This window comes from Pteronotus mesoamericanus, unplaced genomic scaffold, assembly GCF_021234165.1.
Source record: "Pteronotus mesoamericanus isolate MK-2021 breed Mesoamerican mustached bat unplaced genomic scaffold, CSHL_Meso_final scaffold_651, whole genome shotgun sequence".
In the NCBI taxonomy this organism is placed as follows: Eukaryota; Metazoa; Chordata; class Mammalia; order Chiroptera; family Mormoopidae; genus Pteronotus; species Pteronotus mesoamericanus.
This window is the reverse complement of record NW_026555325.1, coordinates 38,180,811-38,207,035: the sequence shown is the minus strand read 5'-3', so window position 1 is coordinate 38,207,035 and position 26,225 is coordinate 38,180,811. Positions and strand designations below refer to the sequence as shown.

Here is a 26,225-nt window from a genome sequence, read left to right as displayed (position 1 = left end):
ATGCTCCTGGGCCACCCCAGCCTCCGTTTGACATTTCTGACATAGATGCCGATGCCTGCTCCTTGTCTTGGCACATCCCTCTGGAGGACGGGGGCAGTAGCATCACCAATTACATCGTGGAGAAGTGTGATGTAAGCCGAGGCGACTGGGTGACAGCTCTGGCTTCAGTGACAAAAACTTCCTGCAGAGTTGGAAAACTGATCCCAGGCCAGGAGTATTTCTTCCGGGTCCGTGCTGAAAATCGATTTGGCATTTCAGAGCCTCTCACATCTCCAAAGATGCTGGCTAAGTTCCCATTTGGTATGTTTCTTTCAGAAAAAAAATATATACTATGTTTTCTTTCTTGTCTGTTACTTATGGGAGAAACTGACATCTCCCTTGTCTTCACCCCTAGATGTTCCCAGTGAACCGAAGAATGCACGAATCACTAAAGTCAACAAAGACTGCATGTTTGTGGCATGGGACAGACCAGACAGTGATGGAGGGAGCCCCATTACCGGTTACCTGATTGAACGCAAAGAAAGAAACGGTTTGCTCTGGGTGAAAGCTAATGACACCCCTGTCCGGTCAACTGAATATCCCTGTGCTGGCCTCGTGGAAGGTCTTGAATATTCATTCAGAATCTATGCTCTAAACAAAGCTGGATCCAGCCCACCCAGCAAACCAACAGAATATGTAACTGCAAGAATGCCAGTTGGTGAGTTTGTGTTTTGGTTTGTTTATTTGGGTTTTATTTGTTTATTTGTTTTGTTTTGTTTTAATTGGAAGGCACATTTAAATCTTGGAGTCTCTGAAGCCTGCTTCCATTCAGGAATGTGTTCTGGGTGATAATGTGAAATATGGAAATTTAAAACTTTCGCTATTAGGATAAATGCTGAGAATACCTCTTTTGGTTTTAGATCCTCCTGGAAAGCCTGAAGTTATCGATTTTTCCAAGAGTACTGTATCCCTCATATGGGCTCGTCCAAAGCATGATGGAGGCAGCAAAATTATTGGCTATTTCGTGGAAGCTTGCAAACTTCCTGGTGATAAGTGGGTACGGTGCAATACTACGCCTCACCAGATTCCCCAGGAAGAGTACACAGTTACTGGCTTAGAAGAGAATGCTCAGTATCAATTTAGAGCAATCGCCAAGACAGCAATAAATATCAGCCAACCTTCTGAACCTTCTGATCCAGTGACTATCCTCGAAGAAAATGGTAAGATTCTACTGAGTATCGTAAGCAAAGGTGGGCAGTACTCATGTGTATTTCTCATACCAAAAAATCTGTTTTTGTGGAGAAAAGAACAGGTAAAATGATAGGTACTTGGTATGCAGACACAAAAAATTATGATTATGGAGAATCTTAATAACATGTTAAACTAAAAGAGCAGGATACAAAACTGTGAGGCCTGTATGATTTCAACCCTATACTTGCACAGATGATGACAAAGAAATGCACCAAAATGATGATAGTAAAGATTTAAGGATATTGGAATTAAGGGTGATCTTCACTTTTTTCCTTTATACTTTCAGCATTATAACATTTTTACACAAAACCTATATTTCTTTTATAATGAATATGCTACTTCTAAAAACTCTGTCTTGAATGACACAGAGCATATGAATTTCCCAGTCTTATTAATGAGTGGTATAATATAGCTTTGTGTGTATTAAATCCTTTTCTTTCTTTCCAGTTCCTCCCAGGATAGACCTGAGTGTGGCTATGAAATCTTTGCTGACTGTCAAAGCTGGAACTAATGTTTGCCTGGATGCTACTGTTTTTGGGAAACCAACACCGACAATCTCTTGGAAGAAGGATGGCACACTGCTAAAACCAGCAGAAGGCATAAAAATGGCCAAGAATCGGAACCTGTGCACGCTGGAGCTGTTCAGCGTGAACCGAAAGGACTCAGGAGACTATACCATTACTGCGGAAAATTCAAGTGGTTCCAAATCAGCCACCATTAAGCTTAAAGTGTTAGGTAACTAAAGCGCTTAATTAGAATCTCATATTTTATTTTGGCTAATGTGATGCAATAGAATTTACCAAATAATAATGAGAAGAGATGCATCTCCTGATGTGTATTTTGTAATCACAGAATTATTCTCATTGCAGAACAGCAGCATTTTAGAGCTGAAAAGAGCATTAGAGATTAGATATTCCAGTTATGCAATTTCACATGTGAGGAAATTAAGATTTTGAAAAATTCAGTGACTTCCAAGGTCATACAGGAAGTTAATGACAAAATAAGGACTGCAACTCAGATATCCAGACCTTTGTTCTATTCATTCTCTATTTCCCACCTATTAGTGAAAGACTTTGCTTTTCTCGCTTGCTCTTTCAGATAAACCAGGTCCTCCAGCATCTGTTAAAATCAACAAAATGTATGCAGATCGTGCAATGCTTTCTTGGGAACCTCCCCTTGAAGACGGGGGCTCAGAAATCACCAACTACATTGTTGACAAACGGGAAACAAGCAGACCCAACTGGGCACAGGTCTCCGCCACCGTGCCCATCACCAGCTGCAGCGTGGAGAAGCTGATCGAGGGCCACGAGTATCAGTTCCGAATCTGTGCTGAAAATAAATACGGGGTGGGCGACCCAATCTTAACTGAACCAGCAATTGCTAAAAACCCATATGGTAGGAACATTTCCTGTGGCTTGTCCTTTTATTTTTTAAATGTTACTTTTCAGACAGGGAGATACTGACTTTTCAATCAATCTCTGCAGACCCACCTGGACGCTGTGATCCTCCCGTTATTAGCAACATAACCAGAGACCACATGACAGTGAGCTGGAAACCACCGGCAGATGACGGCGGCTCACCCATCACTGGCTATTTGGTTGAAAAGCGGGAAACCCAGGCAATTAACTGGACTAAAGTCAACAGAAAACCTGTTATAGAAAGAACTATAAAAGCAACAGGCCTCCAAGAAGGCACTGAATACGAGTTCCGAGTTACAGCTATAAATAAGGCTGGCCCAGGCAAACCTAGCGATGCATCCAAAGCTGTTTATGCTCGGGACCCCCTGTGTAAGTTCTTATGAAAGAGTCTGATCCTGTGTTAGAGTCGACTTTGAACATCCAGGAATGAGGTTTTAATGAAAATTTTTTTGACTATTTATCCTCAGATCCTCCTGGCCCACCAGCTTTTCCTAAAGTATATGATACAACCCGCAGCTCTGTGAGTCTGTCTTGGGGCAAGCCAGCCTATGATGGTGGTAGCCCTATCATCGGTTACCTTGTGGAAGTAAAACGGGCTGACTCTCCCAACTGGGTGAGGTGCAATTTACCAGAGAAGCTACAGAAAACCCGCTTTGAGGTGACCGGTCTGATGGAAAACACAGAATATCAGTTCCGCGTGTATGCCGTTAATAAGGTCGGATACAGTGACCCCAGTGATGTGCCAGACAAGCACTATCCCAAGGACATCCTAAGTAAGTGTTACCAGGAGAAATACATCAAGGCCGTATAAAACTCCCTTATGTACAATTGTTTACTTACAGGCTTTTGAGCTGGTAACTCTAAGGGTGCATTTTTTGACAGCTCGGTTGGTCATTTCTGGTGTTGTATAATAGGCCAAATGGAATTCAAGGTGATTTGTGGTTTGGAAAAGGTGTTCATGCTTACATGAGAATTTCATGTCTTCAAAAGAATACGGAATATAGGAATTTTATTCTGAGAATAAGGCTTTTTTAACTAAGTATGAGCTATTTATTATTCTTACAGTTGTTTTCCTCTTTTAATCTACCCCTTTCCAAATATATGGATTAGTAGGCTCTCCATCCTAATTTCTTCCTATTCACTTACTGTCCATAACCATTTCTCCCTTTATTTTGAATCAGTTATACCTCATTCCCTATGTACTTTTATTACTACAATGAAATAGAGTCAGAGTATATAACAGAGTGCCTTCACTGAGTATAGAAAAGAAAACCAAGAACGGAAGAGAGCCAAGAACCAATCTACTTTTAATATACAGAGTTTGAGAATATGCAAGGTTTATGAGGCGAAGGGAAGGTAGAGATCCTCCAGGGAAAACTTGGTTTAGGCTGCAGGATATTGGAAAATAGTAAGATCAATGATTGCTACAAAGTATGGAAATAGTTGGCAAAAATTTTTGAGGATTATATTAAGGGTTTTTTTTTAAAGAACAAGAAACCAGTTCTAGAAAGAAATATATTTTATGAGTGATTAAGTCCAATCATTGGAAATACATTTGACCATTAAATTACTTTTTTAACTTTCTTCACTCCAAAACAGTTCCACCAGAAGGCGAGCTTGATGCTGAGTTGAGGAAAACACTCATATTACGTGCTGGAGTTACAATGAGACTATACGTACCAGTAAAAGGACGTCCACCTCCAAAGATAACTTGGTCTAAACCAAATGTTAATCTAAGGGAAAGGGCTGGACTGGACATAAAGTCAACTGACTTTGACACTTTCTTGCGCTGTGAAAATGTGAACAAATATGATGCCGGAAAATACATCTTAACTCTGGAGAACAGCTGTGGTAAAAAGGAATATACCATTGTAGTGAAAGTACTGGGTAAGTCTATTTGGAAAAAAATCATGTATGTTAAAAATGTAGTCTTATACATTTTTTACATAGTCATGTCTTATTTTCCATTTATCAGATACTCCTGGGCCACCTGTCAATGTGACTGTTAAAGAAATATCCAAAAATTCTGCTTATATCACTTGGGATCCTCCTATTATTGACGGTGGAAGCCCCATCATAAACTATGTGGTAGAGAAACGTGATGCAGAGAGGAAGTCCTGGTCTACAGTGTCAACTGAGTGCTCAAAAACAAGCTTTAGAGTATCTAACTTGGAGGAGGGAAAATCCTACTTCTTCAGGGTGTTTGCTGAAAATGAGTACGGCATTGGCGATCCTGGTGAAACACGTGATGCCGTCAAAGCTTCCGGTGAGCATATGCAACACTACTCTCTCATTTTTTTTTAAATTTATTTTTTCAAATACATTTGTCTCCGCCTACCACCTACAACTTCCTCCTGCCCCCTGCAATTCTTCCCCACTTTGGGTTTGTCCATGAGTCCTTGCTATATGTTCCTTGACTTGCCCCTTCCCTTCCTGTTCCCCGCCCACCCCTCCCTCCTTCCCTCTTGTCTCTGTTGGTTTCTTTTCTTTTCTTTTCTTTTTTTTTTTTTTGAGTGTTGTTGGTCTTATTTTCCTTGCATCTTTGTTTTGTTGGTTAGGTTCTGCTTATAGGTGAGATCATATGGTATTTGTCTTTCGCCCTCTGGATTATTTCTCTTAGCATAATGCTCTCTAGTTCCCTCCTTGCTGTCGCGCTACCCTCTCATTTTGAGTGACATCTTACCTTGGTTATCTGGGGCTTAGACTTATCACTTTTCCTTTGCTTTAGAAACACCTGGACCAGTTGTGGACCTGAAAGTGTTGTCTGTAAATAAGTCATCTTGTACCATCGGCTGGAAAAAGCCTCGCAGTGATGGTGGAAGTCGAATTACTGGATATGTAGTCGATTTCCTAACTGAAGAAAATAAGTGGCAACGAGTTATGAAATCATTAAACTTACAGTACACTGCAAAAGATTTGATTGAAGGAAAGGAATATACCTTCAGAGTGAGTGCTGAGAATGAAAATGGAGAAGGAACTCCAAGCGAAATCACTGCCGTGGCAAAAGATGATGTTGGTAAGCCTTTGGCCCATGCATCTTCATTTTCCCTTTATTGTCAGCAAAAGTGTGCTCTTGCGCCCTACTCACTGACTTATAGATAAATCCTTTAAAAACTGTAACAATATGAAAAGTAAATTGCCTAGTCTTAAACTAATTATTTATCTGCTGTATTACAGTGGCTCCTGACTTAGACTTAAAGGATCTACCTGATTTGTGCTACTTGGCTAAAGAAAATAGCAACTTCCGTCTTAAGATCCCCATAAAAGGCAAGCCGGCTCCATCAGTGTCCTGGAAGAAAGGGGAAGATCCTCTAGCCACTAGCACAAGAGTCAGTGTTGAGTCATCCGCAGTTAACACAACTCTTGTAGTATATGATTGCCAAAAGTCCGATGCTGGAAAATACACAATCACATTGAAAAATGTCGCTGGCACAAAAGAAGGAACTATCTCTATAAAAGTTGTTGGCAAGCCTGGCATCCCCACTGGACCAATCAAATTTGATGAAGTCACAGCAGAAGCCATCACCTTGAAGTGGGGTCCTCCAAAGGATGACGGAGGTTCTGAAATCACCAATTATATTCTAGAGAAGAGAGATTCTGTAAACAACAAGTGGGTGACATGTGCCTCAGCCGTCCAGAAAACTACCTTTAGAGTAACCAGACTGCATGAGGGTCTGGAGTACACCTTCAGGGTCAGTGCCGAAAACAAATATGGGGTAGGAGAGGGCCTGAAATCCGAGCCAATTGTTGCTAAACATCCATTTGGTAAGTGTCTCAATGTCAGAAAATACAAAGCAAAACATGGTTTCCAGGAAGTTTCTCGTTATAAATCTTGCATTATCATATATTTTCCCAGATGTGCCTGATGCTCCCCCACCTCCCAACATTGTGGATGTCAGACATGATTCCGTATCTCTAACTTGGACAGACCCCAGGAAAACTGGTGGCTCTCCAATTACAGGTATTTATTTTGCTCTTATCCTACAGCTTTTACCTTAATATTTCTTCCCAATCCTCCTCTCTGAAAGCAAGTTGAATGTGTGTTCCTGACTTAAACAGCACTATTTGCACATGCAGTAATGTATTTTTCTTCCAGTACTTCAGCATTTAGTACATTAAACATTAATTAAGCTAATTAATTAAGCTAATGCTTAATCTCATTGAAAATCTCTTAATAGTTTGTAAAGAAAAACTTTCTTAGTGCTAACATCTATTTTTGTAAGTTAAAATTTTTCAACAAAAGTACAATAAATATGTGTATTCCAAGGCGGGGGGGGAATTGTACTCTGCCTAGGTAATAAAAGTGTAGATATCAGCAAGAGTAATGATTTATTCCACGTATCCATATGTAAATTATTTGGGGGAAAAAACACATATATTTTAAAATCAGGCATGCATTCATACTTTCTATCTGAATTGACACATCACTGGGTCTCTTGCAGGGTATCATATCGAGTTCAAGGAAAGAAACAGCCTTTTGTGGAAGAGAGCTAACAAGATTCCTATCAGGATGAAAGACTTCCGTGTGACAGGATTAACTGAGGGTCTTGAATATGAATTCCGAGTGATGGCAATCAATTTAGCAGGCGTAGGCAAGCCAAGCCTGCCATCAGAACCAGTCGTGGCACTTGATCCAATTGGTAAGTCACGACACAAAGAAAAACCCAGGTGCATTTTCTGCATGAAAAAACACATTGGCATTTCTTTGACTGTTTTTACCCTTCCCATGTTTTAGATCCCCCTGGAAAGCCTGAAGTTATCAGTGTAACAAGGAATTCAGTGACTCTAATTTGGACTGAACCCAAATATAATGGTGGTCATAAGTTGACTGGATATATAGTGGAGAAGCGGGATCTACCCTCCAAATCTTGGATGAAAGCCAACCATGTTAATGTCCCAGATTGTGCCTTTACTGTAACTGACCTTGTGGAGGGTGGAAAATACGAATTCAGAATTAGAGCAAAGAATACAGCAGGTGCTATAAGCGCTCCCTCAGAAAGTACTGGAACCATTATTTGCAAGGATGAATATGGTAGGTCTGTTATACTGTTTGTGCACATACAAACATCATATTAAGCCTTCTTCCTCTTCTGATTAAAAGTTTGTTTTTTTCTTTGCAGAGGCACCCATCATTGTCCTTGATCCCACAATAAAAGATGGGCTGACAGTTAAAGCAGGAGATACCATTGTTTTGAGTGCCATCAGCATTCTTGGCAAACCTCTTCCAAAGTCAAGTTGGTCCAGGGCAGGAAAAGATATCAGACCATCAGATATCATTCAGATAACTTCCACCCCAACCTCTTCCATGCTTACTGTCAAGTACGCCACTAGAAAAGATGCTGGTGAATACACCATCACTGCTACCAATCCTTTTGGCATGAAGGAGGAACATGTGAAGGTGACAGTTCTTGATGTACCTGGTCCCCCAGGTCCCATTGAAATCAGTAATGTTTCTGCTGAAAAAGCAACCCTTACATGGACACCTCCCTTGGAAGATGGTGGCTCGCCGATTAAGTCCTATGTTCTTGAAAAGAGGGAAACCAGCCGACTCTTGTGGACAGTGGTTGCTGAAGATATTCAGTCTTGTAGGCATGTGGCGACCAAACTTATCCAAGGAAACGAGTACCTCTTCCGGGTCTCCGCTGTAAACCAGTATGGCAAAGGAGAACCTGTGCAGTCTGAACCTGTCAAAATGGTGGACAGATTTGGTATGTACAGCATGTGAGGGGATCGATGTGTAAGTATTTACAGCAGAGTCTAGGAAATAGGATTTCTCACAAATTTGCTTCCTTTTACAGGTCCCCCTGGTCCTCCTGAAAAACCAGAGGTATCAAATGTCACTAAAAACACTGCCACTGTCAGCTGGAAAAGGCCAACTGATGATGGTGGTAGTGAGATCACAGGATATCATGTAGAAAGGAGAGAAAAGAAAGGCTTGCGATGGGTGAGAGCAACAAAGATGCCAGTTTCTGATCTCAGATGCAAAGTAACAGGACTTCAAGAAGGCAACACCTACGAGTTCCGCGTCAGTGCAGAAAACAAAGCAGGAATTGGTCCACCTAGTGAAGCTTCCAATCTTGTTTTAATGAAAGATGTGGCATGTGAGTATTTACCTTTTTCAACATAGCTCATTTGAGGGTGGCAATATTTCACATAATTTGTCCAAAAACCAAACTCTTAATATATATTTTTGTGTCTTGGTTTCCTTGTAGATCCTCCAGGACCACCTTCAAATGCACGTGTCACTGATACGACAAAGAAGTCTGCTTCTTTAGCATGGGGCAAGCCTCATTATGATGGTGGACTTGAAATCACTGGCTATGTCGTAGAGCATCAAAAAGTAGGAGAGGAGGCCTGGGTAAAAGACACAACAGGAACTGCCCTCCGAATCACTGAGTTTGTTGTCCCTGATCTTCAGACAAAAGAAAAATACAATTTTAGAATCAGTGCCATCAATGATGCAGGTGTTGGGGAGCCAGCAGTGATTCCAGATGTTGAAATTGTAGAAAGGGAAATGGCTCCTGATTTTGAACTAGATGCAGAGCTTCGAAGAACACTTGTTGTTAGAGCAGGACTCAGTATTAGAATATTTGTGCCAATCAAAGGTCGTCCTGCTCCTGAAGTGACATGGACCAAAGATGATATCAACCTTAAAAACCGAGCAAACATTGAAAACACAGAATCATTTACTCTCCTGATTATCCCAGAATGTAACCGATATGACACTGGAAAATTTGTGATGACTATTGAAAACCCTGCCGGAAAGAAGAGTGGCTTTGTTAATGTCAGAGTCCTGGATACACCAGGCCCTGTCCTTAACCTAAGGCCTACTGACATTACAATGGACAGTGTCACCCTGCAGTGGGACCTCCCCCTGGTAGATGGGGGCTCACGTATAACAAACTATATTGTGGAGAAACGAGAAGCAACGCGGAAATCTTACTCCACAGCCACCACTAAGTGCCATAAGTGCACATATAAAGTTACTGGCTTGTCTGAAGGATGTGAATACTTCTTCAGAGTGATGGCAGAAAATGAGTATGGAATTGGTGAGCCAAGAGAAACAACAGAACCCGTAAAGGCCTCTGAAGCACCGTTACCACCAGACAGTCTGAACATTATGGACATAACTAAGAGCACAGTCAGCCTGGCATGGCCTAAACCAAAACACGACGGTGGCAGTAAGATCACTGGCTATGTGATTGAAGCCCAAAGGAAAGGCTCTGACCAGTGGACCCACGTTACAACTGTGAAGGGGTTAGAATACGTCGTGACAAATCTAACCGAAGGGGAAGAATACACCTTCCAAGTGATGGCAGTGAACAGCGCAGGGCGCAGTGCCCCTAGAGAAAGCAGACCCGTCGTTGTGAAGGAGCAGACAATGCTTCCAGAGTTGGATCTCCGTGGCATTTATCAGAAATTAGTCATTGCCAGAGCTGGTGACAACATCAAAGTTGAAATTCCAGTGCTAGGTCGGCCAAAGCCCACAGTTACTTGGAAAAAAGGAGAGCAACTTCTTAAACAGACACAGAGAGTTAACTTTGAAAATACAGAGACTTCAACCATCTTAAATATCAATGAGTGTGTGAGAAGTGATAGTGGACCCTATCCGTTAACAGCAAGGAACATTGTAGGAGAGGTTGGCGATGTCATCACCATTCAAGTCCATGATATCCCAGGACCACCTACTGGACCGATCAAATTTGATGAAATTTCATCTGATTTTGTAACCTTCTCTTGGGATCCACCTGAGAATGATGGAGGTGTACCAATAAGCAACTATGTAGTAGAAATGCGACAGACTGACAGTACTACATGGGTTGAGTTGGCAAGCACCGTCATACGCACTACATATAAAGCCACACGCCTTACTACTGGAGTGGAGTATCAATTCCGGGTAAAAGCTCAAAATAGATACGGAGTGGGACCAGGCATCACATCAGCATCTGTAGTTGCCAACTATCCATTTAAGGTTCCTGGGCCTCCTGGTACCCCTCAGGTAACTGCAGTTACCAAGGACTCAATGACAATTAGCTGGCATGAACCTCTCTCTGATGGTGGAAGCCCCATTTTAGGATATCACATTGAAAGAAAAGAACGAAATGGTATTCTCTGGCAGACTGTGAGCAAAGCATTAGTGCCAGGCAACATTTTCAAATCAACTGGACTTACAGATGGTATTGCTTATGAATTCCGAGTGATTGCAGAAAACATGGCAGGCAAAAGCAAGCCGAGCAAGCCATCTGAACCTGTGCTTGCTTTGGATCCCATTGACCCACCAGGGAAACCAGTTCCTCTAAATATCACTAGACACACAGTGACACTTAAGTGGGCTAAGCCTGAATATACTGGAGGCTTTAAAATTACTAGTTATGTAGTTGAAAAGAGAGACCTTCCTAATGGACGGTGGCTGAAGGCCAACTTCAGCAACATTTTGGAGAATGAATTTACAGTCAGTGGCCTAACAGAAGATGCTGCCTACGAGTTCCGTGTGATTGCCAAAAATGCTGCGGGTGCCATTAGTCCACCATCTGAGCCATCAGATGCAATCACATGCAGGGATGACATTGAAGCCCCAAGGATACTAGTGGATGTTAAATTTAAGGACACAGTTATACTAAAAGCAGGTGAAACATTCAAGCTGGAAGCTGATGTTTCAGGTCGCCCACCTCCGACAATGGAATGGACCAAAGATGGAAAGGAGATTGAAGGCACAGGAAAATTAGAAATAAAAATTGCAGATTTCTCTACTAACCTGGTAAACAAGGATTCATCAAGAAGGGATGGTGGTGCCTATATCCTTACAGCAACTAATCCTGGGGGCTTTGCCAAACACATTTTCAATGTCAAAGTTCTTGATAGGCCAGGCCCACCTGAAGGACCTTTAGCCGTATCTGAAGTGACATCAGAAAAATGTGTGTTGTCCTGGTTGCCTCCACTGGATGATGGAGGTGCCAAAATTGATCATTATATAGTCCAGAAACGTGAAACCAGCAGACTGGCATGGACAAATGTAGCCTCAGAACTCCAAGTAACAAAACTAAAGGTCACTAAGCTTTTGAAAGGCAATGAATATATATTCCGCGTCATGGCAGTAAATAAATATGGAGTTGGAGAGCCACTGGAATCAGAACCTGTGCTGGCAGTAGATCCTTATGGACCTCCTGATCCACCTAAAAACCCTGAAGTTACAACTATTACTAAAGATTCTATGGTCGTCTGCTGGGGACATCCTGACTCTGATGGTGGAAGTGAAATCATCAATTACATTGTGGAACGGCGTGATAAAGCTGGGCAACGCTGGGTGAAATGCAACAAAAAAACTGTTACTGATTTAAGATATAAAGTGTCTGGACTGACAGAAGGACATGAATATGAGTTCCGGATTATGGCAGAAAACGCTGCTGGAATTAGTGCACCAAGTTCTACCAGTCCATTTTACAAGGCTTGTGATGCTGTGTTTAAACCCGGCCCACCAGGTAACCCACGTGTTCTGGATTCAAGCAGATCATCCATTTCAATTGCTTGGAATAAACCTATCTATGATGGTGGCTCAGAAATCACTGGATATATGGTTGAGATTGCCCTTCCAGAGGAAGATGAATGGCAGGTTGTCACTCCACCAGCTGGGCTCAAAGCAACTTCCTACACCATCACCAACCTCATAGAGAATCAAGAATATAAAATCCGCATCTATGCCATGAATTCTGAAGGAATTGGGGAACCTGCACTTGTCCCCGGAACTCCAAAGGCTGAAGACAGGCTGCTGCCTCCAGAGATTGAACTGGATGCTGACCTGCGCAAAGTGGTTACTATACGAGCCTGTTGTACCCTGAGACTTTTTGTTCCAATCAAAGGAAGGCCTGCTCCCGAGGTAAAGTGGACCCGAGAACACGGAGAATCTTTAGATAAAGCTAGCATTGAATCCACAAGCTCTTACACCCTGCTTATTGTTGGAAATGTAAACAGATTCGACAGTGGCAAATACATACTAACTGTAGAAAATAGCTCAGGCAGCAAATCTGCATTTGTCAACGTCAGAGTACTAGATACACCAGGCCCTCCACAGGATCTGAAGGTAAAGGAGGTCACTAAGACATCTGTCACATTGACATGGGAGCCTCCTCTCCTTGATGGAGGTTCAAAAATAAAGAACTATATTGTTGAAAAGCGGGAATCAACAAGAAAAGCATATTCAACTGTTGCAACCAATTGCCACAAGACTTCCTGGAAGGTAGACCAGCTTCAAGAAGGCTGTAGTTACTATTTCAGGGTTCTTGCTGAAAACGAATATGGCATCGGGCTGCCTGCTGAAACTGCAGAATCTGTGAAAGCATCAGAACGACCTCTCCCTCCAGGAAAAATAACTTTGGTGGATGTCACAAGGAATAGCGTGTCGCTTTCTTGGGAGAAACCGGAGCATGACGGAGGCAGCCGAATTCTAGGCTATATTGTAGAGATGCAAAGCAAAGGCAGTGACAAATGGGTCACATGTGCCACAGTCAAAGTCACCGAAGCCACTATAACTGGATTAATTCAGGGTGAAGAATACTCTTTCCGTGTTTCAGCTCAGAATGAAAAGGGCATCAGTGATCCTAGACAACTGAGTGTGCCCGTAATTGCCAAAGATCTTGTCATTCCACCAGCCTTCAAACTCCTATTCAATACTTTCACTGTACTGGCAGGGGAAGACCTAAAAGTTGATGTTCCATTCATTGGACGCCCTACACCAGCTGTAACCTGGCATAAAGATGAGGTGCCACTGAAGCAGACAACTAGAGTAAATGCAGAGAGCACAGAAAGTAATTCATTACTGACGATAAAGGAAGCCTGCCGAGAAGATGTTGGACATTATACAGTTAAACTGACCAACTCAGCTGGTGAAGCTACTGAAGTTCTTAACATTATTGTTCTTGACAAACCAGGACCTCCAACTGGACCAGTTAAAATGGATGAAGTGACAGCTGACAGTATTACTCTTTCCTGGGGCCCACCTAAGTATGATGGTGGAAGTTCTATCAATAATTACATTGTAGAAAAACGGGACACTTCCACAACCACCTGGCAAATTGTGTCAGCTACGGTTGCAAGGACAACAATAAAAGCTTGCAGATTAAAGACTGGATGTGAATATCAGTTTAGGATTGCTGCTGAAAACAGATATGGCAAGAGTACCTACCTCAATTCAGAGCCTATTGTGGCCCAGTATCCATTCAAAGTCCCTGGTCCTCCTGGCACACCATTCGTAACGCTCTCCACCAAGGACAGCATGGAAGTACATTGGAATGAGCCAGTCAGTGATGGAGGAAGCAAAGTCATTGGCTATCATCTAGAACGCAAGGAAAGAAATAGCATCCTCTGGGTGAAGCTGAACAAAACACCTATTCCTCAAACCAAGTTTAAAACAACTGGCCTGGAGGAAGGCATTGAGTATGAATTTAGAGTCTCTGCTGAGAACATTGTAGGCATTGGCAAGCCAAGTAAAGTGTCAGAGTGCTACGTAGCCCGTGACCCATGTGATCCACCAGGGCGGCCAGAGGCAATCATTGTCACCCGGAATTCTGTAACTCTTCAGTGGAAGAAACCTGCTTATGATGGTGGAAGCAAGATCACTGGTTATATTGTTGAGAAGAAAGAACTGCCCGAGGGCCGTTGGATGAAAGCCAGTTTTACAAATGTCATTGACACTCAATTTGAAGTAACTGGCCTTGTTGAAGATCACAGGTACGAGTTCCGCGTTATAGCTCGAAATGCTGCAGGAGTGTTGAGTGAGCCATCAGAAAGCACAGGAGCAATAACAGCAAGAGATGAGGTAGATCCACCACGAATAAGTATGGATCCCAAATATAAAGAAACAATTGTGGTTCATGCTGGTGAATTTTTCAAGATTGATGCAGATATATACGGCAAGCCAATACCAACTACTCAGTGGATAAAAGGAGATCAGGAGCTTTCAAATACAGCTCGATTAGAAATAAAGAGCACTGACTTTGCCACCAGTCTCAGTGTAAAGGATGCAGTGCGTGTTGACAGTGGAAATTACATACTGAAGGCCAAAAACGTTGCAGGAGAGAGATCAGTTACTGTGAATGTCAAAGTTCTTGATAGACCAGGACCGCCTGAAGGGCCTGTTGTTATAACAGGAGTTACAGCAGAAAAATGTGCACTGGCTTGGAAACCCCCACTGCAGGATGGTGGGAGCGATATCATAAATTATATTGTGGAGAGGAGAGAAACCAGCCGCTTAGTTTGGACTGTGGTTGATGCCAATGTGCAAACTCTCAGCTGCAAGGTTACTAAGCTTCTTGAAGGCAATGAATATATTTTCCGTATAATGGCTGTAAACAAATACGGTGTTGGCGAACCTCTTGAATCTGAGCCAGTAATTGCTAAGAATCCATTTGTAGTACCTGATGCACCAAAGGCTCCAGAAATCACAGCAGTGACCAAGGACTCAATGATTGTTGTATGGGAAAGGCCAGCCTCTGATGGTGGCAGTGAAATTCTTGGATATGTTCTTGAAAAACGAGATAAAGAGGGCATTAGATGGACAAGGTGCCACAAACGTTTGATTGGGGAACTGCGCTTGAGGGTAACTGGACTCATGGAAAATCACAGTTATGAATTCAGAGTGTCAGCCGAGAACGCCGCTGGACTTAGTGAACCAAGCCCACCTTCCGCTTACCAAAAGGCTTGTGATCCTATTTATAAACCAGGACCTCCAAATAATCCCAAAGTCACAGATATTACCAGATCTTCTGTCTTCCTTTCTTGGAGCAAACCAATATATGACGGTGGCTGTGAAATCCAAGGATACATTGTTGAAAAGTGTGATGTGAGTGATGGTGAATGGACAATGTGCACTCCACCAACTGGCATCAATAAAACAAACATAGAAGTAGAGAAGCTTTTGGAAAAGCATGAGTACAACTTCCGCATCTGCGCTATTAATAAAGCTGGTGTTGGAGAACACGCGGATGTCCCTGGCCCTGTTATAGTTGAAGAAAAACTAGAAGCACCAGACATTGATCTTGACCTAGAACTGAGGAAAATTATAAACATAAGGGCAGGTGGCTCCTTAAGGTTATTCGTTCCTATTAGAGGTCGTCCTACACCAGAAGTTAAGTGGGGGAAGATGGATGGTGAAATCCGAGATGCAGCTATAATTGACATCACTAGCAGTTTCACCTCTCTTGTTCTTGATAATGTCAACCGATATGATAGTGGAAAATATACTCTCACCTTAGAAAATAGCAGTGGAACAAAGTCTGCCTTTGTTACTGTGAGAGTCCTGGACACACCAAGTCCACCTGTTAACTTGAAGGTCACAGAAATCACTAAAGACTCAGTATCAATTACATGGGAACCTCCTTTGTTGGACGGTGGATCCAAAATCAAAAATTACATTGTTGAGAAACGTGAAGCCACAAGAAAATCGTATGCTGCGGTTGTAACAAATTGTCATAAGAATTCTTGGAAAATTGATCAACTCCAAGAAGGTTGCAGCTATTACTTTAGAGTCACAGCTGAGAATGAGTACGGTATTGGCCTTCCCGCCCGCACTGCTGATCCTATTAAGGTTGCAGAAGTCCCACAACCTCCAGGGAAAATAACTGTGGATGATGTCACTCGAAACAGTGTCTCCTTGAGTTGGACAAAGCCTGAACATGATGGTGGCAGTAAAATCATTCAGTACATTGTGGAGATGCAAGCCAAACAGAGTGAGAAGTGGTCAGAGTGTGCTCGAGTCAAGTCTCTTGAAGCAGTAATTACCAACCTAACTCAGGGAGAAGAATATCTTTTTAGAGTTGTTGCTGTCAATGAAAAGGGGAGAAGTGATCCTAGGTCTCTTGCAGTTCCAATAGTTGCCAAAGATCTGGTCATTGAGCCAGATGTAAGACCTGCATTCAACAGTTACAGTGTACAGGTTGGACAAGATCTGAAAATAGAAGTGCCAATTTCTGGACGTCCTAAGCCAACCATTACATGGACTAAAGATGGTGTTTCACTGAAGCAGACTACAAGAATCAATGTTACTGATTCACCTGACCTCACTGTACTCAGTATTAAAGAAACTCATAAGGATGATGGTGGCCATTATGGAATCACAGTTGCTAATGTTGTTGGTCAGAAAACAGCATCCATCGAAATTATAACTCTAGATAAACCAGATCCTCCCAAAGGTCCTGTTAAATTTGATGATGTCAGTGCTGAAAGTATTACATTATCTTGGAACCCTCCATTATATACTGGGGGCTGCCAGATCACCAACTACATTGTTCAGAAAAGAGATACAACCACCACCGTATGGGATACTGTTTCTGCTACTGTTGCCAGAACTACACTCAAAGTGACCAAACTGAAAACTGGTACAGAATATCAATTCAGAATTTTTGCTGAAAACAGATACGGACAAAGCTTTGCCTTGGAGTCTGATGCAATTGTAGCTCAATATCCCTACAAAGAACCAGGCCCTCCAGGCACACCATTCGTCACAGCCATTTCCAAAGACTCCATGGTCGTACAGTGGCATGAGCCAGTCAATAACGGGGGAAGCCCGATCATAGGTTATCACCTTGAAAGAAAGGAAAGAAATAGTATTTTGTGGACAAAAGTCAACAAAACTATTATTCATGACACCCAGTTTAAAGCAATCAACCTTGAAGAAGGCATTGAATATGAATTCAGAGTTTATGCCGAAAATATTGTTGGTGTAGGCAAAGCAAGCAAGAATTCTGAGTGCTATGTAGCGAGAGATCCCTGTGACCCACCAGGAACCCCAGAAGCAATTATTGTTAAAAGAAATGAAATCACTTTACAATGGACCAAACCTGTATATGATGGTGGAAGTATGATTACGGGTTACATCGTAGAGAAACGTGATTTGCCTGAGGGTCGTTGGATGAAAGCCAGTTTCACAAATGTCACTGAAACTCAATTTACTGTGTCAGGTCTTACTGAAGATCAAAGATACGAATTCAGAGTCATTGCGAAGAATGCAGCTGGTACACTAAGTAAACCTTCTGACAGTACTGGACCAATAACAGCTAAGGATGAGGTTGAACTCCCAAGAATTTCAATGGATCCAAAATTCAGAGACACAATTGTGGTAAATGCTGGAGAAACATTCAGGCTTGAGGCTGATGTCCACGGAAAGCCCCTGCCGACCATTGAGTGGTTAAGAGGAGATAAAGAAATTGAAGAATCTGCTAGATGTGAAATTAAAAACACAGATTTCAAGGCTTTACTTATTGTAAAAGATGCCATTAGAATCGATGGTGGGCAGTATATTTTAAGAGCTTCCAATGTGGCAGGTTCTAAGTCATTCCCAGTAAATGTGAAAGTATTAGATAGACCAGGACCTCCAGAAGGGCCAGTCCAGGTAACCGGAGTCACTGCCGAAAAGTGCACTTTAACATGGTCTCCACCACTCCAAGACGGTGGCAGTGACATTTCTCACTATGTCGTTGAAAGGAGAGAAACAAGTCGACTTGCCTGGACTGTTGTTGCTTCAGAAGTTGTGACCAATTCTCTGAAAGTAACCAAACTCTTAGAGGGAAATGAATATATTTTCCGGATAATGGCTGTCAACAAATATGGTGTGGGAGAGCCTTTGGAATCTGCACCAGTACTAATGAAAAACCCATTTGTGCTTCCTGGACCACCAAAAAGCTTGGAAGTCACCAACATTGCCAAGGACTCCATGACCGTCTGTTGGAACCGTCCAGACAGTGATGGTGGAAGTGAGATTATTGGCTACATAGTAGAGAAAAGAGACAGAAGTGGCATTAGGTGGATAAAATGTAATAAACGCCGCATTACAGATTTGCGTCTAAGAGTAACAGGATTAACAGAAGATCATGAGTACGAATTCCGAGTCTCTGCAGAAAATGCTGCTGGAGTCGGAGAACCAAGTCCAGCGACAGTTTATTATAAGGCCTGCGATCCTGTGTTTAAGCCTGGCCCACCCACCAATGCACACGCTGTAGACACCACTAAAAATTCAATTACAGTTGCCTGGGGTAAGCCCATCTATGATGGTGGCAGTGAGATCCTGGGATATGTGGTAGAACTTTGTAAAGCAGATGAAGAAGAATGGCAAATAGTTACTCCACCAACTGGACTGAAAGCCACTCGATTTGAAATTGCAAAACTCACTGAACACCAAGAATATAAAATACGGGTCTGTGCCCTCAATAAAGTTGGTTTAGGTGAGGCTACATCAGTTCCTGGTACTGTGAAGCCAGAAGATAAACTTGAAGCACCTGAACTTGACCTTGATTCTGAATTAAGGAAAGGGATTGTTGTAAGAGCTGGAGGATCAGCTAGAATTCACATTCCATTCAAAGGCCGTCCAACACCTGAAATCACTTGGTCTCGAGAGGAAGGTGAATTCACAGATAAGGTTCAAATTGAAAAGGGAATAAACTATACCCAACTATCAATAGATAACTGCGATAGAAATGACGCTGGAAAATATATCCTCAAGCTGGAAAACAGCAGTGGCTCTAAATCTGCTTTTGTAACTGTGAAAGTCCTAGATACCCCAGGACCACCACAGAATTTGGCAGTCAAAGAAGTGAAAAAAGATTCTGTCATCCTGGTATGGGAACCACCCATCATTGATGGAGGGGCAAAGGTCAAGAACTATGTTATTGACAAACGTGAGTCAACCAGAAAAGCATATGCTAATGTGAGCAGTAAATGCAGCAAAACAAGCTTTAAAGTTGAGAATCTTACAGAAGGAGCCATTTATTACTTCAGAGTGATGGCTGAAAATGAATTTGGAGTTGGTGTTCCAGTGGAAACTGTTGATGCTGTGAAAGCTGCTGAACCTCCTTCCCCTCCAGGAAAGGTTACACTCACTGATGTGTCCCAAACCAGTGCATCACTTATGTGGGAGAAACCTGAGTATGATGGTGGCAGCAGAATCCTGGGGTATGTTGTGGAAATGCAGTCAAAGGGAACTGAAAAATGGAGCATTGTGGCTGAATCCAAAGTCTGCAGTGCAGTTGTTACCGGCTTGAGTTCCGGACAAGAGTACCAGTTCCGTGTCAAGGCTTACAACGAGAAAGGAAAGAGTGATCCAAGAGTGCTTGGTGTTCCTGTCATAGCCAAGGACTTGACTATACAGCCTAGTCTGAAGTTACCATTTAACACATATAGTGTCCAAGCTGGAGAGGATCTTAAAATCGAAATTCCAGTTATTGGCCGACCAAGACCTACAATTTCATGGGTCAAAGATGGTGAGCCTCTTAAACAGACAACAAGAGTGAATATTGAGGAAACAGCTACTTCAACTGTTTTGCACATTAAAGAAAGTAGCAAAGATGACTTTGGAAAATACACCGTAACGGCAACAAATAGTGCAGGTGCGGCAACAGAAAATCTCAGCATTATCGTTTTGGAAAAGCCTGGACCTCCAGTTGGACCAGTTCGGTTCGATGAAGTTAGTGCAGACTTTGTGGTCATATCTTGGGAACCTCCAGCCTATACTGGTGGCTGCCAAATAAGCAACTACATTGTAGAGAAGCGAGATACAACCACCACCACTTGGCAGATGGTATCAGCAACAGTTGCAAGAACCACAATTAAAGTAACCAAACTGAAAACAGGCACAGAGTACCAATTTAGAATTTTTGCAGAAAACAGGTATGGAAAAAGTACCCCTCTGGATTCTAAACCAGTTATTGTACAATATCCATATAAAGTACCTGGGCCACCTGGAACTCCTTTTGTGACATCAGTCTCCAAAGATCAAATGCTTGTTCAATGGCATGAGCCAGTTAATGATGGAGGCAGCAGAGTTATTGGCTACCATCTTGAACAGAAAGAAAAGAACAGCATCTTATGGCTCAAATTAAATAAGACTCCCATACAAGATACCAAATTCAAAACAACTGGGCTTGATGAAGGCCTTGAGTATGAGTTCAAAGTTTCTGCTGAAAATATTGTTGGCATCGGCAAGCCCAGCAAAGTGTCAGAATGCTTTGTTGCTCGTGATCCATGTGACCCACCTGGTCGCCCTGAAGCCATTGTTATTACAAGAAACAGTGTCACACTGAAGTGGAAGAAGCCTGCCTATGATGGTGGCAGCAAAATAACCGGGTACATTGTAGAAAAGAAAGATCTCCCTGATGGCCGTTGGATGAAAGCCAGCTTTACCAATGTGTTAGAGACTGAATTCACAGTGAGTGGACTTGTAGAAGACCAAAGGTATGAATTTAGAGTAATTGCAAGAAATGCAGCTGGCAACTTTAGCGAACCATCCGAGAGCACTGGTGCCATTACTGCCAGAGATGAAATTGATGCACCAAATGCCTCACTGGATCCAAAATACAGGGATGTCATCGTTGTTCATGCAGGAGAGACTTTTGTCCTGGAAGCTGATATCCGCGGCAAACCTATACCTGATGTTTTTTGGTCAAAAGATGGAAAAGAGCTTGAAGAAACAGCTGCTAGAATGGAAATCAAGTCTACTCTTGAGAAAACAACTCTTGTTGTCAAAGACTGTGTACGCACTGATGGAGGACAATATATTCTGAAACTGAGCAATGTTGGTGGCACAAAGTCTATACCAATCACTGTAAAGGTACTTGACAGGCCAGGGCCTCCTGAAGGGCCTCTCAAAGTTTCTGGGGTCACTGCAGAAAAATGTTACCTGGCATGGAACCCACCTTTACAAGATGGTGGTGCTAGTATTTCACATTACATCATTGAAAAGAGAGAGACGAGCAGACTTTCCTGGACCCAGGTTTCAACTGAGGTACAGGCCCTTAACTACAAAGTCACTAAACTTCTTCCTGGTAATGAGTACATTTTCCGTGTCATGGCTGTGAATAAATATGGAATTGGAGAGCCTTTGGAATCTGAGCCTGTTGTAGCCTGTAATCCTTACAAACCACCAGGTCCTCCTTCACCACCTGAAGCCTCAGCAATCACCAAGGATTCTATGGTAGTAACATGGGCACGCCCAGTGGACGATGGAGGTGCTGAAATTGAGGGTTATATCCTTGAAAAACGAGATAAGGAAGGCATTAGATGGGTCAAGTGCAACAAGAAAACACTAACAGATCTCCGATTGAGGGTAACTGGTCTTACCGAAGGTCATTCCTATGAATTCAGAGTTGCTGCTGAAAATGCAGCTGGTGTGGGTGAACCTAGTGAGCCATCTGTTTTCTATCGTGCATGTGATGCTCTGTATCCACCAGGTCCACCAAGTAATCCAAAAGTGACTGACACTTCCAGATCTTCTGTCTCTCTGGCATGGAATAAGCCCATTTATGATGGTGGTGCACCTGTTAAAGGTTATGTCATTGAAGTCAAAGAAGCCAGTGGTGATGAATGGACAACTTGCACTCCACCAACAGGATTACAAGGAAGGCAGTTCACAGTGACTGAGCTTAAAGAAAACACTGAATATAATTTCCGTATTTGTGCCATCAATTCTGAAGGTGTAGGTGAACCTGCTACTATACCTGGTTCAGTTGTTGCTCAAGATCGGCTTGAGCCACCAGACATAGAACTTGATGCCGATCTCAGAAAGGTGGTCATTCTGCGTGCAAGTACTACTTTACGCTTATTCGTCACCATCAAAGGTCGACCGGAACCTGAAGTTAAATGGGAAAAGGCTGATGCCATTCTCACTGAGAGGGCCCAGATTGAGGTGACCAGCTCATATACGATGTTGGTCATTGATAATGTTACCAGATTTGACAGCGGTCGGTACAATCTGACACTAGAAAATAACAGTGGGTCCAAAACAGCTTTTGTTAATGTCAGAGTTCTTGACTCACCAAGTGCCCCTGTGAATTTGACTGTTAGAGAAGTAAAGAAAGACTCAGTGACATTGTCTTGGGAACCACCACTTATTGATGGAGGAGCGAAGATTACCAACTACATCGTTGAAAAACGAGAAGCTACACGAAAAGCATATGCTACTGTGACAAACAATTGCACTAAGAACACTTTTAAAATCGAAAATCTACAAGAAGGATGTTCTTACTACTTCCGAGTCTTGGCTTCCAATGAATATGGGATTGGCTTGCCAGCTGAAACAACTGAACCCATTAAAGTTTCTGAACCACCCCTGCCTCCTGGAAGAGTAACTCTTATCGACGTGACCCGTAACACAGCTACGATTAAGTGGGAAAAACCAGAAAGTGACGGTGGCAGCAAAATTACTGGTTATGTAGTTGAAATGCAGACTAAAGGGAGTGAAAAATGGAGCACCTGCACACAAGTTAAGACTCTAGAAGCAACTATATCTGGCCTGACTGCAGGAGAAGAATATGTCTTCAGGGTGGCTGCAGTTAATGAAAAAGGAAGAAGTGATCCAAGACAACTTGGAGTGCCAGTGATTGCTAGGGACATTGAAATAAAGCCTTCAGTTGAGCTTCCTTTCAATACTTTCAATGTAAAGGCTAAAGACCAACTTAAGATTGATGTTCCCTTCAAAGGAAGACCTCAAGCTACTATAAGCTGGAAGAAAGATGGTCAGACTCTTAAGGAGACAACTAGAGTCAATATTTCTTCTTCAAAGACTGTAACATCACTTTCTATTAAGGAAGCCTCAAGGGAAGATGTTGGAACTTATGAATTATGTGTTTCAAACAGTGCTGGATCCATAACAGTTCCTATTACAGTAATTGTCCTTGACAAACCAGGACCTCCAGGACCTATACGTATTGATGAGGTTAGTTGTGACAATATAACCATTTCTTGGAACCCGCCAGAATATGACGGTGGCTGCCAAATTAGCAATTACATCGTTGAAAAGAGAGAAACCACGTCTACAGCATGGCATGTAGTTTCACAAGCAGTTGCGAGAACATCCATTAAAATAGTGCGTCTGACAACAGGAAGTGAGTATCAGTTCCGCGTTTGTGCAGAAAACCGTTATGGAAAGAGCTCCTACAGTGAATCTTCAGCTGTTGTTGCTGAGTATCCATTCAGCCCACCAGGGCCTCCTGGTACTCCTCAAGTTGTGCATGCCACAAAATCAACCATGCTTGTCAGCTGGCAAGTACCAGTTAATGATGGGGGAAGTCAAGTAATTGGCTATCACCTTGAGTATAAAGAAAGAAGCAGCATTCTTTGGTCAAAAGCAAATAAAATTCTCATCCCCAATACTCAGATGAAAGTCTCTGGCCTTGATGAAGGACTGATGTATGAGTATCGTGTATATGCTCAGAATATTGCTGGAATTGGTAAATGCAGCAAGGCTTGTGAACCAGTTGCTGCACGAGATCCCTGTGACCCTCCTGGACAACCTGAGGTCATAAATATCACAAGGAAGTCAGTATCACTTAAATGGTCTAAACCACGTTATGATGGTGGAGCTAAGATCACCGGATACATTATTGAACGCAGAGAACTACCAGATGGTCGGTGGCTGAAGTGCAATTTTACTAATGTACAAGAAACCTACTTTGAAGTAACTGAACTTACTGAAGATCAGCGTTATGAATTCCGGGTTTTTGCAAGGAATGCTGCTGACTCAGTTAGTGAACCGTCTGAATCCACAGGACCTATTACAGTTAAAGATGATGTCGAGGCTCCAAGAATTATGATGGACGTCAAGTTCCGAGATGTTATTGTTGTTAAAGCTGGAGAAGTCCTTAAGATAAATGCAGACATTGCAGGGCGACCTCTGCCAGTAGTTTCCTGGGCCAAGGATGGTGTAGAAATTGAAGAACGGGCAAGAACAGAAATTGTCTCAACAGACTTTAGTACTTTGTTAACAGTGAAAGACTGTGTCAGACGAGACAGTGGGCAATATGTACTAACACTGAAGAATGTTGCAGGAACTCGGTCTATGGCAGTTAATTGCAAGGTGCTTGATAAGCCTGGCCCACCAGCAGGACCACTTGAAATAAACGGCCTCACCTCTGAGAAATGCTCTCTTTCCTGGGGACCTCCCCAAGAAGATGGCGGCGCCAGTATCGACTATTACATTGTAGAAAAACGTGAAACGAGCCGCCTTGCATGGACAATATGTGAAGGAGAATTAAGGACAACATCCTGTAAAGTAACCAAGTTACTCAAAGGCAATGAATACATCTTTAGAGTAACAGGTGTTAATAAATATGGTGTTGGTGAGCCCTTAGAGAGTGTGGCTGTCAAAGCACTAGATCCATTTACAGTTCCAAGTCCACCCACATCTTTGGAAATTACATCTGTGACCAAAGAGTTCATGACACTTTGCTGGGCAAGACCTGAGAGTGACGGAGGCAGTGAGATCTCTGGATATATAATTGAAAGGCGAGAGAAAAACGGCCTACGGTGGGTGCGTGTAAACAAAAAACCAGTTTATGATCTGAGAGTGAAATCCACAGGACTTCGGGAAGGATGTGAATATGAATATCGGGTTTTTGCAGAAAATGCTGCTGGCCTAAGCCTTCCAAGTGAAACCTCGCCCCTAATTCGGGCAGAAGATCCAGTATTCTTACCATCTCCTCCATCCAAACCGAAAATTGTAGACTCGGGCAAGACAAATATAACTATTAGCTGGGTTAAGCCTTTATTTGATGGTGGGGCCCCAATAACTGGATACACTGTAGAATACAAAATATCTGATGAAACTGACTGGAAAACTGCCATTCAGAGCTTAAGAGGCACAGAATATACAATAAGTGGACTAACAACAGGAGCTGAATATGTTTTCAGAGTAAGATCTGTCAACAAGGTGGGCGCTAGTGATCCCAGTGAAAGCTCTGATCCACAGATAGCCAAGGAAAGAGAAGAAGAGCCTGTATTTGATATTGACAGTGAAATGAGGAAGACGTTGATTGTCAAGGCCGGTGCCTCATTTACCATGACTGTGCCTTTCCGAGGGAGACCAGTACCCAGTGTCACATGGAGTAAGCCAGACACTGACCTCCGCTCTCGAGCTTTTATTGATTCCACAGACTCTCGTACATCACTGACTATTGAAAATGCCAACAGAAATGATTCTGGAAAATATACATTAACGATCCAGAATAATTTGAATGCTGCTTCACTGACCTTAGTTGTCAAAGTTTTAGATTCCCCCGGTCCTCCAGCCAATATTTCTGTGCATGATGTCACCAAAGAGTCTGCTGTGTTATCCTGGGATGTTCCTGAAAATGACGGTGGAGCACCAGTGAGGAATTACCACATTGAAAAACGTGAGGCCAGTAAGAAAGCATGGGTCTCTGTAACCAACAACTGCAACCGCCTCTCCTACAAAATTAACAACTTACAAGAAGGAGCAATTTACTACTTCAGAGTCTTTGGAGAAAATGAGTTTGGTGTTGGTGCACCGGCTGAAACACAGGAAGGAGTAAAAATAACAGGTATGTTTTAAGAACAAAGAAAATCAACAAATTCATATTAATTTCCCTAGAATAGTGTAAATCATTCCAGTTACCGTTTATCTTAAATGCCTTTGGTTCACACCTCAAACAATTCATACTATAGTACAAAATGAAATCTCTAATAGAGAACATTTTTGTTGATAAAAGTATAAGTAGAAATTCACATAGCTGGAATTGGATAATGTATGTTGAATTTAAGTTTAATTGAATTTGACTACCTATATAGCATGTATGTGCA

The 26,225-nt window shown here is 42.4% G+C and overlaps 1 protein-coding gene across 1 annotated transcript in view; it reads left to right on the top strand.

Moving 5' to 3' along the window:
- The window catches only part of TTN (titin), a 269,499-nt gene that overhangs the window by 211,057 nt on the left and 32,217 nt on the right, over positions 1–26,225 (top strand). The window contains exons 262-278 of the mRNA XM_054562536.1: positions 1–300; positions 395–697; positions 900–1,199; positions 1,678–1,965; positions 2,329–2,625; positions 2,715–3,017; positions 3,116–3,421; positions 4,248–4,535; positions 4,624–4,914; positions 5,377–5,664; positions 5,826–6,413; positions 6,505–6,609; positions 7,091–7,288; positions 7,384–7,680; positions 7,769–8,356; positions 8,447–8,749; positions 8,861–25,966. Coding sequence (XP_054418511.1) covers positions 1–300; positions 395–697; positions 900–1,199; positions 1,678–1,965; positions 2,329–2,625; positions 2,715–3,017; positions 3,116–3,421; positions 4,248–4,535; positions 4,624–4,914; positions 5,377–5,664; positions 5,826–6,413; positions 6,505–6,609; positions 7,091–7,288; positions 7,384–7,680; positions 7,769–8,356; positions 8,447–8,749; positions 8,861–25,966 — 22,149 coding nt within the window. The remainder of the gene's footprint in view (positions 301–394; positions 698–899; positions 1,200–1,677; positions 1,966–2,328; positions 2,626–2,714; positions 3,018–3,115; positions 3,422–4,247; positions 4,536–4,623; positions 4,915–5,376; positions 5,665–5,825; positions 6,414–6,504; positions 6,610–7,090; positions 7,289–7,383; positions 7,681–7,768; positions 8,357–8,446; positions 8,750–8,860; positions 25,967–26,225) is intronic.